We start from the raw sequence: 14,137 nt of genomic DNA, 5'->3' as shown, positions 1-14,137 counted from the left end.
TGATAGGCGCTTTCCCTAGCCGCGCGGACGATGCTTTACAGTGTCGTTTTCGGACACATTATCAGCTCCCTTACTTCATAAGCAACTTCTTTTGTTACTTTTAAGAGCGGTCAGAAGCGGTCGGTCGAGCTACCCGCCCTACTTCGCGGCTGTTGACGCCGCCATGTTGCCGCGGCTTACTGCGCCGCGCGCCGCATGCGAGTGGTATTCGCGGTGGCGTAAGCGCGCCTGTGGCGTGCGCGGCGCGTTTTCATGAGCAGAAAACGCTTCATGTGGTTCACGCTTAATGATTTTGTGCCTCCGTGCGACCAAGGCCACGCGGCCGCACAAACACTCCCGCCTCCCATCCACGCCGCAGTCATCTGCTCGCGGCTCGCGTGTTCGTATCACCCGCACCGGGTGATAAATGCGAACGGATCATCCGAATTTTTTTACATTGCGTACAATGCATTTTGGCCGGGGAATTTTGAAAATTCGTATCACAACGAAATTCGTATCAACCGAATTCGTATCACCGAGATTCCACTGTACTTAGCTATACATACCTACCTCACAAGGGCCTCCCAGCACCTGCCCTCTTTCGATCGACCCCCAAAAACACCAAACCCCAGTTTTATTACACAAACACCCCTCCTCCAAAGGCATGTCCCAAAAAAAAAAAAAAGAGAGGGGGGCCCACTAACACACTCTAGGACTCTGATTGGTCGCAACATTCACCGAATATTTGTGCACAAATTATCACGTGACCAACATTTTCACTCAAACATCAAGGCACAAGTACAACACAGATTAAAACCAACCAACTTGTCTTGTTAGCGCTTGTCCTGTCCTCTTTCTTGTGTACCGTCTTAGGTTTTTTGCGGAAAACATTTTTAAGAATCATGAACCAACTGGCCCCCCAACAAGTTTTGTTAAACTAAAAACAACTCTGGGCGCTGGCCATCGACCCTCGGGCGGTCTCTCTAAAGTATTGTTCACACGACGTGCGCCGAAATTATGCCAAAGGCCGACGAAATGCTGAATATAGTTATGTCTTCGCCTGTCATAGGGTTGCGAAAGTCGATGAACTTCTGGTATAGAGTACATAACTAGAGTGTTAAAAGGCATGATTAATGTTGGACCACCCTCCACTAAGCAAAGCTAACCCCCAGCTCACAGGCAAAAATGAGTAATTACCTCACAACAAAAGCGAACCGAATTAACCAGCAAGGGCAAGCATCCAAGAACCCATTTGTTCAATACATGCCGCTACAAAAAGTTGTGGGCATCAAACCTAGGATCATCAAGAATGGGTGGATAAATTTACCTCTAATAAACTACAACCTTTTATGCGAATATAATTCTATTTGTTTGCACAAGGCCACAAAAATATTTTACTTCTGGTCATTTTTCATTGATTGTGGCACAGCGGCTGACACCGGCAAACAAAATTGTGCAAATCCAAAACAAAGAAATGCAAAAAGGAGGAGGAGAAGGTGCTTAAAGCTAGCGGCCTTACGGCTAAGCCAAAGCAAACTTTCATAGCTACTCATAGTCTTGATGAAACTGAAACCATAACCGCCTTGATGACACTGAAAACAATGTTTCAGCAAGTTTTTGGGCACGGGGCATCATGGCAGTCAGACCTCGCGGCTCAATTCAGGCGCTCCGGTGCCGGACGGCGCTGATAAACGAATTTGGCGCACAATGGCACAAATGGCGCAGCTGCTCCACGCCTGCTACAGAGAGGCAGACACCTGAATATGAGTGACAGCACACTATTCTCTGCGCTGTTAACAACTGCCTCGAGCAGGCAGCAGCTTCAGCAGTGTGCCTTGTGTGCGGGTGGCGCAGGCGCGGAATGCCCCCTCCCTGACAAGGGCGACCCTTGCGGCAGCTTTTGTCCCTGTATCAAACTGCGGCCACAGTTTTGTAACCAGAAAAGCTATGAGGGCCTCTGGCCATACTCCCTCTCATTTTCACCCAAGTCTACTGCTCTCACTTTGAACTGCATCATTTGAAGGTGCACTGCTATCAGGAGTGCACTCCTCCTGTTGTCTTACACCAGACCCATTCTCCTGCTCATGACTGCAGGGAAAAGGTTTGACGCATGGCCTACCCTTCTAGCACGGCCATGTCATGTGGTGTAATGGTAGATAACACACATGGTACTTCGATACCATCATTCCGTTTCTCATACACACGGAAACGAATCAGGAACAGCTACAAAACCACGAAGCAGAAACAAGAACCACAAAAATGAATGTTCACAGTGGCCTGCCTATTGTGACCCTCCCTTTGGAAACAATTCGTTCTGGCCTGAACCTTGCTACTCCCGTGATAAATGTTGGGGCCGTAAGCACTGTGCGTGCCACACTGTGGGCTGCATCACCACCATGGCAGCAGGGCCATGTCAAGCTAGCAGACGGTGCACCATAAAATTGGGTGTGGCTATTAAATGTATGCCTAAACATCAACACGTGTCTTTTTGCTCTTCCCTTCCAATTAAAAAAAAAATGGCTGCAGCAGTTGACATCGAACCCACGTCCTTGGGCCCGGAAGCACAATGCCTTAGCCACTAAAGCACTGCGGCAGGTGGATGTGGCCCATACAAAAATAATTTTTAGAATCGTTTCATTTAGCGGGAGGAGGGGCTGCCCTTACATGCATTCGTACGAAAGATCTCCATTCTTGCTTACAATCTAAAGTAAGACAGACACCTGCCTCATTGTCACTTCAAAATCACCTCACACGAAAAAGAACCAGTTCAGTACGTACACGCTTGCGTCTTGCAGATGTTGATGGTGACATCTGATTTTTCGCTTCTTCACTTTGCTTAGTATGCTGCAACCACCTCTGCACAATGAGATAATGAATAAGAGAAAACAGGAAACGTTGGTTACACATTCTCTCAAAAATATCTACTACACAAAGTTGCATGGCATGCAGAGTGAAACCAAAAAATGATGTGAGGATTCGCAATGCATGCAGAGGGTGAACAGAAAATTACAGAGCATAGAGAAACACAGTGAAGCAATCAGGGTGGAAGCATGAGGCCCAATGTGAAACGTGTCAACAACAGCACAGTGTGAGCAGTTGCTCCTTTTTTTCCGACAACTACCAGCCGTTACATTACTCATGCTCTATGGAGATATCAATATAAATTACAAGCACATTTTAGCGAGAAGCTTCCAATAGCAAACCAAAGCTGTGCGTGGTTGGCAAAGAACTAAACAAATAAACTGCGCGCAAATTAACGGGGACAGAAACACATGACGGGGACAGGAACACGTGTCCCTGTCCCTGTTAATTTGCGCGCAGTTTGTTTTTTGAGATGCATCATTACCGACTCGGCCAACTTTCAACCCTTTTATGGCAAAGAACTGCAACTGAAGTTGGTGTGGATTGCATTTTAACGTGCTGCTGCATTTTCCAACCCAGAGGCCACACCAGCCGCCTCTAGAAGCAGCCGCCTGTGTAAGTAAGTTGAGAGGCGCATCAAACCAGACATGAACAATATCCGCTCTCCACGGTGCCACACCCTCCATGGCACCCTCTTGTGGCACCCTCCATGGTGCCACAAGAGAATGCAGTCTAATAGCCAGATTTCCAGCAGCACACGATTTTCCTTGTACAGTTTGTGCACTGAATCACCCCAATGGATATCTGTATGGGTCTCGCATTACAGCACAGGATCGAGTGAAAGCTCCCCTCAGCATTTCTAGAACAAAAGAATGGCACACGAAGACCTGCAGGGGCTTGTCAACAAGCATCTGTGTTTACATACAGCCTTTGGCCTTCTGCCCCCTGCCCTTCAAATATCACATGCCGCAGCACCAGCTCGTTATCTTTACAACATTCAATGGCCACAGATAAATACGATAACAATGGCTTCAGTGCCTCCAAAACACAAAGACAGCTAACATGCGTGCTGCAGGAAAATGTGGCCCTTGTTGGTGGCATTTGTCCTCGTTTCTGCTTTCCCAATTGGGAGTTGCAGCTGTAACGCAGGCGTATGTGGCAGAACAAATTTTTATGTGCTACCCAGTCGCAATTAGCGGCTCCGTGCATCCCTGTTCGGAGTCAAATCCCCCAGGTTATACTTAAAAAATAAGTAGCCAGGTATATTTACAGCCTTTGTAAATACCATAGAGCAATAGTCAAAATACGGACCACCGGAAATTTTGGAAAAGAATAGAAAATTGTACAGCCAAATATATAATGCGCTAGAGTTTAGTACCAAGACATTATCATCTCATTGCACCAATAAAACAATTACCCCATGCCAAGTACGAATGTGAGTGGTTTCCACGTTGGCCAGTTGTTTTCGTAGTGCCTTTGCCAAGCAAGGGCCAATTACAACCCTGGGCAAGTAATCGCAGCAGCAAGCCTGACAGTTGCACGGAGCTCTTTATACTTTCGTATCAGCTTAAAGCTACCAGCCCCAAAAATGCTTTGCGAATGCGGCTGTGCGGTGGAAACAGCAGTGAAGTGGCCTACTGTACAACGAGCCATTACAGTTACTGATATGACAATGCTTCCTACTTGGGTGTTTGCAAAGGCAATAAACCCGCAAGTAAGGCGAGTGGCACGTACCCTTTCCTTGACGAGCTGGGACCACTTTGGGTCGACGTCAAACATGGGGTTCTTTTCCAACCACTCGGCAAGGTGCTTCAGAGGAGGTGCCTTGCTTCCAGTGATCTGCGACACAAACACAGCAGCGCGTCACAGCCCACCTGCTGACTGGGCCAGCCCAGAGCTGGCATTCACGGCGGAGGAGTGCCTCACCTTCTTCCCGGTCAGCCGATTGATCACGGAGACATTCTCATCTCCGGTGAGGCAGTGTGGATCCAGCTTGCTAGGGTCCAATCGAGGTCTCCTGCCCCTTCGCCTTGACTCGGGCAACTCGAGCAACTCCAGCTGCTGCAGTCGACATGGGCAACAATGCACCGTCAACGAAGGTGGCCTGCCTCTGGTAACTGCCAGTGCTTTGGAGCTTTGGGCTTAACACCGGCGTCAACACAACCCAGCTAGTCACGACTAAGGCACATGAGTTTCAGATGTGACGTACACTGCGGAAGCTGAACCTATTCTGTAAAGCTTTCAAGCGATGCACCTAAAACATGTGCACTAAGGGCGCCAAGTTTTAGTGCTCTTGGCCTCAGTGAAGACTGCTCTCTAAAGTGAAGAGCAGCGGGCTGCTCTCAGTGAAGAGCAGCCCGGCTTCCTTTTGCGCATTTTTAAGAAAGCATTTTTAAGAAAAATAGTAAGGAAGCAGTCAGGGCCTCCTGATCTGAGGAAGGAAAACTGCTGCGTAAAATAAGCAGTGTTAATAAAGGATGAACCTCCAAACCTGACCTCCAAAAATTCATGCCAAAGTAAACTTACAACCTGTTGATTTTTCTCTCTCTCTCTCTCTCTCTCTCTCTCTCTCTCTCTTCCTCTCTCTCTCTCTCTCTCTCTCTCTCTCTCTCTCTCTCTCTCTCTCTCTCTCTCTCTCTCTCTCTCTCCTCTCTCTCTCTCTCTCTCTCTCTCCTCTCTCTCTCTCTCTCTCTCTCTCTCTCTCTCTCTCTCTCTCTCCCCCTGTACCCCCACTAGAAATCCTGCTCCACAAAACCCATTTCAGTTTTCTTGTACTGGAGCCAGACACTTCAATGGTCGTTTAAAGCCAATGGTTGTGAAATTGAATGGCGACCGGGTGCTGACACACAGCTACTTTCTGCAACAATGACTTTGATGGTACTTCAACTTCACAAAATTCAAAGAATTCTGTTGAAATGGCCCACTGATCCACTCAACCGACAGCAACAAAACAGTAAAAACAAAGCTTAAATAACCTCAAAATACTTTAAACTTCACAACAAGGTTAGCACACTTTCATTGCAATTTTCAGCATACAGTCACAGTGTTGGTTGAATCCTGAAGCAGATGTCAGTGTTTTAAAATTAATTTTGATGTCATTCTATCACATAAAAACAATGCAAAATGAAATGTGGCTGCTGCTACAACAACTTTCTTCCAGCAGTGGCAATTTCCTTTTTCAATGCTTTCACTACATTCCCTGTCACTAGGTACGAATGAAGTGAACTGCACAATGGCCCTCAGAGATGGCCATGTGATAAGGTGCATTGCCTGTTGGGCGTGACCATCCTTAAAATTTTGTGGGCTCCATACTAAAATGTTGTGCTTACCTCAGACATCGCCTTCTGCATTGCTAGTGAACACAGCAGTGCGCAGAAGTGACGAAGGCAAAGGCTTGTGCTCTGGTCAAGTTATATAAGCCAGGCTTCTGCCATCATGGCATGCTTTCTTGCAATAAGAAAAAAACAAACTCTCTCTCTCTCTCAAAATGAAAAAAAAGAAAAAAAAAGAAAACAAATAACAAGGCTGGAACCCCGCCTGCAGTGTAGGAAAAATTGTGCAGCTGCAGCAGCCTTGGGGCGACTTGAAATAAGCCGCCTGTATGTGTTTGCATGAATAAGGTGAATGAGATGGTAACTAAGTATTGTGTGACGGGAGGTTGTGCATGTGACTTTGGTTTCTTTTGGCAAAAGTGTAAAACTGCTTACAATGTATCTTCAAGGCTCCTGTGACATAAGTTATAAGCAATACAGTACGAGCGAACTGCAGGCACACCACGCGACTCAAGCATTTTACATTTCTGCCCCCCCTCGAGAGAGAAAAAATAGAGAACTGAGAAATACACACCCGTGGAAACTTCACTGCTGCACCCAAAAAACCCCGGCAGTGACACTGCTTCAGTGGCTGCGTCTTTCACATCACCCACAACAAAACCCCCCCTCCCCCAAACATTACTTCTCAGCACAGCGACTCCCTCTAGGGTCTCACTCCACTCACATGGCTCGACAGAGAGGGCATGGGCGAGAAGGCCATGGCCGCTGCAGCGGCTGTCAGGCTTGGGTGGCTGGCCATCAGCTCGGGATGGTCATCCAGCCAACGCTTGAGGTCCTGGTGCATGGCCGCCGACGCCTGCTCTGCCGCCTGCTGCTGCTGCTGCTGCTGCTGCTGCTGCTGCTGAAGGGCCGAAGAGCCGCCGCGAGAATCCACAGCCTTGTTCGCGCCAGGGAGGCTGGTAGCCACGCTGCTCAGGCTGGGGATGTCTGCCAGGGGGATGAGGGGGAACGGGGAACAGCCGTTGCGGTCACCTTCCCTGCCTATTTGGCATTTTGTAGCGGCCTTTCAGGGCCAAGGAAACGTTTATAAACAGCCCCGCACATTTGGACATGTTGGGGTCGACTCTGCCCCCTCCGGTTCAAAACATTCAAAACAAAGATGCACAACTTTCTGAAAGATCGCCATCTGAACACAGGAGAAGATGTGCTCCAAAGCCTTCACCTGTAAAAAATCTCTTCAGGAAAGAACAGTGACACAGGAGCCAGAGTTAGTTTAGGCAGAAGCAATTAATATCGCACTACATTCCTGTTCGACAGCCAAGTAACTTGCACTTAAAGAAAAGATTTCAAATTATTTGCTGCCTTACAGTAATTGGCAATAAATATAAAAAGGCAGCAAATAACAAAAAAGGGCAAATGGTGCAGTCAGTAGATTGGTTGTGCTAAACTGCACGGTTCAATAGGAACCAGAACTGGGAGCCCCACTACTTAGACCTAGCAAAACTCGACAGCATGCACTGCCTGTGCAATGGTGCAGCCAGAAGTTAAGGGGGGACGCGGCTTTCAAAATCAACTTTTTTATTTTTTTGTGGATTTTGAAGAAAATTGGCACAGCAACTGGAAATGGTTCTGTGATAACACCATAAAAATTTCAAGGTAATATTTTGATAACTTTTTTATTTATTAAATTTTCTTTCGGTTCCGCTTGTACCGAGCTTGAGCGACTTATAAAACACGATAGAAAACTTGTTCGGAGTGCTTTGCATTCCCAAATGAATGGGTGAGGTCGTGACAGTTTTAGAATTTTTTTTTTACAACGCAATGTTTTTTAGTTCTAATTTTTTTAGAGGTTAATGTGCAAAAGGCATGTCGACTGTGAACGACTATTTAAGTAAAAAATCAAAAAACAAATCTGGAAAACCAAGAGTGTCACGACCTGAACTGTTCATCAAGGAATGTAACGCAAGAAACGGAATCAAAATAGACCCAGTGGTCACGAAGAAATCCCTGGAACAAGTGACGCAGGTGGCAAAAAAAAAACTGTTTTGAGAAAACGGCTTCCGAAGTTGCAACATAGGTTTCACTTATCAAAAGTCGTCATGGTTGTAGCCTTTCATGTCCTTTTGAACATGGGGCTTCTGGAAGGCCTTGCCTTAAAATTTGAGTGCCTTTTACAGACTTTCTCTTTCCACAAAACATCATTTTCAGCTCCTCTGTGAAAAGTACATAGCCCAGTTAGCAGACCAAACAGAGGGGGAGATGGCTTTCAATGGGATTTCAATGCAAAGTAGGTTAGCTGGTTGGCTGTATCGCACTGGACAACTTCCCTTTGCAGTGTTGTCCCCATGGCAACAAGTGAAGCATTTTTTTATTTAAATTTAAAAATTTCTGGCTTCTTTTATGTTTTATTACTTTGCCTGGCGCAGCAACTTAGTACTCATACGTGCAGGTGTTCATTGCCAAAGTTTGCATACGACAAGGATGCAAATGAGCTACTTTGAAGCTTGGTATAATATTGTGCATAACTCCAACTTGGAAGGAAGGGGTTTTTTTTTCACTACTTTTGACCTTCAAGGCATCCAATATTTCTCGCAGCACAGTCAGTATGCCCTAAGCCATAGATTATATGAATTGGTATCAATAATTTGCCTAAAAAATCACTGTTAAATGCTGCGACACTAAAGTAAATTTTTAACGCAGAGAACATATTTTTATTCCTATATTCCCAACTCGAACCTGTTTGCATGATTATTAGAAGTGCACGGGAAACGTTGGGCAATAAAGGCGATAAGGCTCGCGCGCATCGCAGCACACTCTTACCGCGACATATCGTACTTTGATTATCCCTGATATGGCTTGTCAGGTCGCTTTTAAGATTAAATCTAACGTCGCAGGCATTAATTACAACAACTGGCGTTAAATAGTAACCGGTTGCGCAGACATGTGATGCTCCAATGCGCGTCGGCTATGCCGTGCGCGCCGCAGCGTTTGACGCGTCGACCGCTTCTTTCCCAAGGCTAGCGAGCCCACAATCAAAACACAGCAATAACTAAGTGTGTAAACATCGCAAATCCGACCTAAAGTTCACTTCACGAACCGCTATCGCAAGCGCGCACACCGCGTCACCCTCCGGGGTCTGGCGACGGTAGAGTCACGCGCACCACGAAGCGTTCGATGATCTCCGCCTTTCGAGCCACACAACTTCCCGTAATCTGGCTCGTGATCTCAGGCCTTCCCATCGCGATAACGTCCGTGTTGAATACCACAGACTGAACAGAAACTCGGCCGAGCGAAGCAGCGAAAATGAAGTCAAACCGCCCACACTACGCAAGCTCAGGCGGCCGCCATCTTGCATTGCGCCGCAACACCCAATCAGGAGGGTCGTCTTTCCGCGCCCCGACCGGAGGACGAATAGCGCTTCAGCATCTATTTATAGCTTCGTTTGTGCGTCGTTTCTTTTCTGCCGTTCGTGCGTTTGTAAATGAACGAAGATACAAGAGACGAGCGGAACCGGGAAGACGAACGCTCGGCCGATCTAACGATATCAAAATGGCCGCGCCCGGTGGCACCGTTGCGGAGATACAGCGCTCCGAAAATTGCCGTTGTTTCGCCCTTTTGCGCGGATAGTTTGTCACCGCGCCTGGCAAAATGATTTTTGTATGCCACTTTGCGACGCTTTTCAGCGGAAAAACTTTGCAGACGCACAGAATAGGAAACATTGAAGCCGAATATGTGAACGATTTCCTCAAAGATGCCCGCTCTCCAGTCTCTGCGGTCAAAACACTTCGGCTAGCGTCCCAGGGTGCCACCTACCACCCCGATTACCCTGTGACAAAGTGCCCTCACCCCGAACTTGTCGACTGCTGCTGGGAACGTCTGCCCCGTGCGGCAGAACGCTTGAAGACAGCATCGAAGACAGGGACAGGGGCACGGCAGGGCTCTTGTGGGACTTGGGGGGCTCCTCGTGGCGACTCTGCAGGAAAGGAAAGGCCTCTCAGCACCTACCTTTAATAGAATAATTTGCGCAAAATGTTTGCTATTCCATTCAATATGTACGCCACTTCACTCATACTAAAAAATAGCTTTTTCTCAATATCCAAAAATTAGAAATATTACTACAAATAGAAGTTCGTTCCGCAGCACTGCATGCCAGAGCTAGACACTACTGCGATACAATATTACGATAGCGTCTTACATCTGAGCATCTGTATATCCAAATTGAAATGCACTTGTCACTGTTGTTGCTGCTTGCTCTTTCTCAAAATAAGTGTGATAGTCATCATTCATCAGGACAGTAATGCTTTAATAAGAATAGTAGATGAATACCAATGATAACGGTACAGCCTAATCTACTTAATAGTGAAGAGCACCCCCACACCCCCCAAAAGTCATACAGTAGAATCTCGATGATACGATTCTGGGTGATACGAATTTCGGGATGATACGAATTTCTGAAAAGTCCCGGCAAAATTGCATTGTTTGCAATGGGAAAAATTTCGGCTGTTACGAACGGACCTGCGCGGCCCGGCGGATGATACGAACGAGCCGGCGAGGCGCCCGACTGCCGAACAAGCAAGTGACGGCTCTCTCTCCCCATTTGTCACTCTTTTTTCTCCAGAAACGGCCGGGCTGTTGTTTTCTGCTCGCAAAAACGCGCCCCGCACGCCCCATGCGCGCCGCGAAACCTCTCGCACGCTGCGCGCGCCGCGGCCGGCGGCGGCAATATGGCGGCGGCTTCGGCCGCGAAGTGGCACGGCCGCTTGAGCGACTGCTTCTAGCCGCTCTTTAAAATGCCGCTCAAGGCAGAAACGAAGTTTCTTGTGCAGTAAAGGAGCTCATAACGTTGGCGAAAACGGTACTATAAAACACCATCCGCGCCGCTAGTGAAAGCGCCCATAAAATATCTGCCGGAGTGCTAAGCCTAAACATCTCGGGCGGAGCCAGAGGGCTGTCTCGAGCGTTTCGCAAGTCGTCAGCGTCTTTTTCGGACCGAGGTAGGAGATACCGCGGGCGCGAAATCGTCATTGTGGCCGTGAAAATACAGCGCGCGCAAAGCCGAGGTGAGCGAATCGCGTGCAAAAACGCACCATGCGGTTCACGCTTGACTGTTGCGGCGTGTGGCGAGCTTGGACACCGGGAGTGAGGAGACAAGCGCGAAGCTAGGCGCAGCGTTACGCGCGCCAGAAAGGACTGCTTTGTGACGTGGGGATTTGAAAAAAGCAGAAAAAAACACGGATTTGTTCACGCGAAAGTAAGAAAAGAAATAAACGAAAACTTTTTTCAGCGCTCAATTTTTTGGTCTGTGTTGGTTCATACGAATTTCGGATGATACGAATATTTTTCGCGGTCCCGCGAGATTCGTATCATCGAGATTCTACTGTAGTTATAATTAATGGTTTCACCCAGCCTTTAAAAATTGAAAACACAACTGCATAGCCACGCAGACTAAGCAGCGAGCGCACACCAACTCGACGCAGTGTGTAGTAAAGACCAATACAGTGGAATCTCGTTGATACGATTTGGCATAATACAGTTTTTCTTGCCATTCCTGGCCAACGTCCCTTAAAAATGATGCATTTTTCTTGCGTTTAATACCACACATTTTTGCCAAAAATTGAATAATATGACCACAAAAGTGGATCTTGATCGACATTTCTAGAAATGTTACGTTTATTCTTTCCAATACTAGCTCAAACCGCGTACCAACAATCCACGATTTGTACGTTGCAGAGTCGCTGAGGCCGCAGCAGCACCGGTTTTGTGGGGAAAACATCCCTGCTAGGTTTAGGCGTGGTTGCTCCGTCCAATGATGATGATACGATCAGGCGATGCACCCCGTCATGTAGCGAAACTTATGATATTCACCTTGGAAGACGTCCTTCTTCCATGGTTCAAGCAAGTTAGAGCAGCAGGAAAGAACGTTAACGGATCAGTCTGTGGGGATCGCGACTTTCACGCGAACCCCTTTTTGGCTAGCTTCCCATCGCGGCAGGCGTTGCAAAACGCGCCTCGCTTACGCGACGGGAGCCATACGGGAGGGCGCTAGCGACAGGAGGGTTTGTTGTCGCCCGGGTGGAGGCGTTGACCTGTTTCCCCTCTGCTTTACCCGAGAACCAGTTCTTCCTGGACTAGCGCCACGGTTCGGCGAGGTCTGGTGGGTTGTCGCATGACGAGAGGACGCTCTCTTGTCTTGGGGATGCGGTAGCGAGCGGACGTTTCGGCGCGCCGGTCCGGACCTGGGGAACGTGCCACAATGGGACGCGTCCGGGCGAGCTGGGAGACTGCACCCGCGCTCGCACGCGCAGCGCTCCGCTGCTCCGGTATGCCATCGGTGAGTTGAACCATCTCGATCTCTAGCGTTGTTTAATGCCTTGCTCACAGTGTTACCGTTATGGCCTACCATCATTCTGTATGCAGTATATTTGATTTGCACTTTGCAATAAATGCTGCCATTGGTGTTTTGCCCTCTCCGCCTCCTGCCTTTGTCTGTCTCCGCAAACAACGGACCCGTCCGCAGCCGGCGCTCGCAAGGAATGTTTGCTGAGCGCAATGGCTGCGGGATGGGAAATCACTAGTGTATGAAATGTAGAATCCCACAAGTCTTTAATGAAAAAGTTGACAAATCCGCGCCCTTTTTAGACATTGAAGACTTCCAAGCATCCAGCAGCTGCCTTCACCTATTAAAGGGACCCTGCAGCACTAAACATTGGCTACTGGGATTTTTTTTGTTTTTGTAAAGTCTACTGTCCCAGCAATCTCCTCCTGCAAGAATTATGAAAATCCATTCACTATCACCGAAACTACGCACGAGAAATTGGGCATAATTGCAAGAGCGGAAGCTTGGGCGAGTTGATAATACATTACATTGGCGGGATGCGCGGGCTTAATTGTTCCCTCTCAACCAGGCCGCGGACAATGCAACGAAAGCTGCGCGCTCTCTCCCGGAGAGGTGGGCAGCTCACGGCATTCTCATCAGCGACCTTCGATATATCACAGGCCGGGGAGCTATCTCCTTTTCTTCGCAACGTGAAGGGGTCTGTTTCCGGTCTGGAGCCGCAAAAAGGCAGGCATGGCTGCCTGCTTGCAAGCATGCACTCAGGCTGGTAGGGCATTTTTGAAGCAACAAGAGTTTGTTGTCGAGTGGTCTTGCTGAAAAATGAGTATTGAGTTCATCACCCAAACTCCGCGCGCATCCAAAATGCATAAAAACGCCAAACCTGTGCGTACAGGTTCAGGGATGGAAGAAGTTGGTTCACAGTGCCGACGACGGCGGGTCGTCACAAGAAATGCGAGAATTAAGCCGTGAAGTTGACCAGCGACAGCCAATAGGACAGCCATGGCCGCAATGACGTCGTTTAGGCCATGTCAGGGGTGCATAATGAGGAAAATTGAAGACAGCACAGTTGGTTTTCCCGCGTCTCACAGCGATTTGCATGCTCACCGCTTCACGTGCACGCGTAATATTTGGCTCAGGTATTTCTGTCAGTGTAATCTAAACGCCGCGCCGGTCCACATGCACTGCTCAAAGGGTCATACAAAACAGTATCCGGCAAAACGAAAAATAACGGCAGCTTCTTTTTTTACGTTTCAGAAAAATTTACTCCTGGACCTTGAAAAGAAGAAAGTGCCGTGCAAACTGACCAGCTACCTCAATGTTGCTCAATAAAAGTGAGTTGCTCAGGGAGTGCACATATTTTCCTAATTTTTTAACCTCTTTGGATAATACGAGTTTCACATATTACGTTTTATTTTCAGGTTCCCGGGAGAAACGTGTCAATGAGATTTCCCTGTACCTTCTAAAAAGGTAAAAGCCTCCCCGTCACCCCCTAGACTGTTTTTGCCCACCTAAAATAATTGACAGGTTTCATTTTATACTGCAGTGAGCTTCTTTGCCTCTTAGTTACTAACAGGAGCCACTGCCTGTAATGACACAGGGCTGGGATTTTCTTTTTCTCTTTTTAGTACACACGGCTGTGGAAGGACATGCTCCCCTCCCCGTTCCTCTTATATCCCGAGCCAGCTGG

The 14,137-nt window shown here is 47.8% G+C and overlaps 1 protein-coding gene across 7 annotated transcripts in view; it reads right to left on the bottom strand.

Annotated features, from left to right (window-relative positions):
- Positions 1–14,137, bottom strand: part of Kis (chromodomain helicase DNA binding protein kismet) — a 152,386-nt gene that overhangs the window by 17,998 nt on the left and 120,251 nt on the right. For 6 of the 7 annotated variants that reach the window (XM_077686459.1, XM_077686458.1, XM_077686462.1 and 3 more), the window contains 5 exons: positions 9,960–10,086; positions 6,838–7,100; positions 4,768–4,902; positions 4,576–4,680; positions 2,758–2,835 (listed from right to left, as the gene is read on the bottom strand). In XM_077686459.1, the coding sequence (XP_077542585.1) occupies positions 2,758–2,835; positions 4,576–4,680; positions 4,768–4,902; positions 6,838–7,100; positions 9,960–10,086 (708 nt within the window). The remainder of the gene's footprint in view (positions 1–2,757; positions 2,836–4,575; positions 4,681–4,767; positions 4,903–6,837; positions 7,101–9,959; positions 10,087–14,137) is intronic. The other variant, XM_077686460.1, reaches the window with a different exon arrangement.

This window comes from Haemaphysalis longicornis, unplaced genomic scaffold (genome assembly GCF_048455015.1).
Source record: "Haemaphysalis longicornis isolate Haplotype H1 unplaced genomic scaffold, Haemaphysalis longicornis Haplotype H1 scaffold_1, whole genome shotgun sequence".
Lineage (NCBI taxonomy): Eukaryota > Metazoa > Arthropoda > Arachnida > Ixodida > Ixodidae > Haemaphysalis > Haemaphysalis longicornis.
This window is presented reverse-complemented; position numbering and strand designations above follow the sequence as displayed.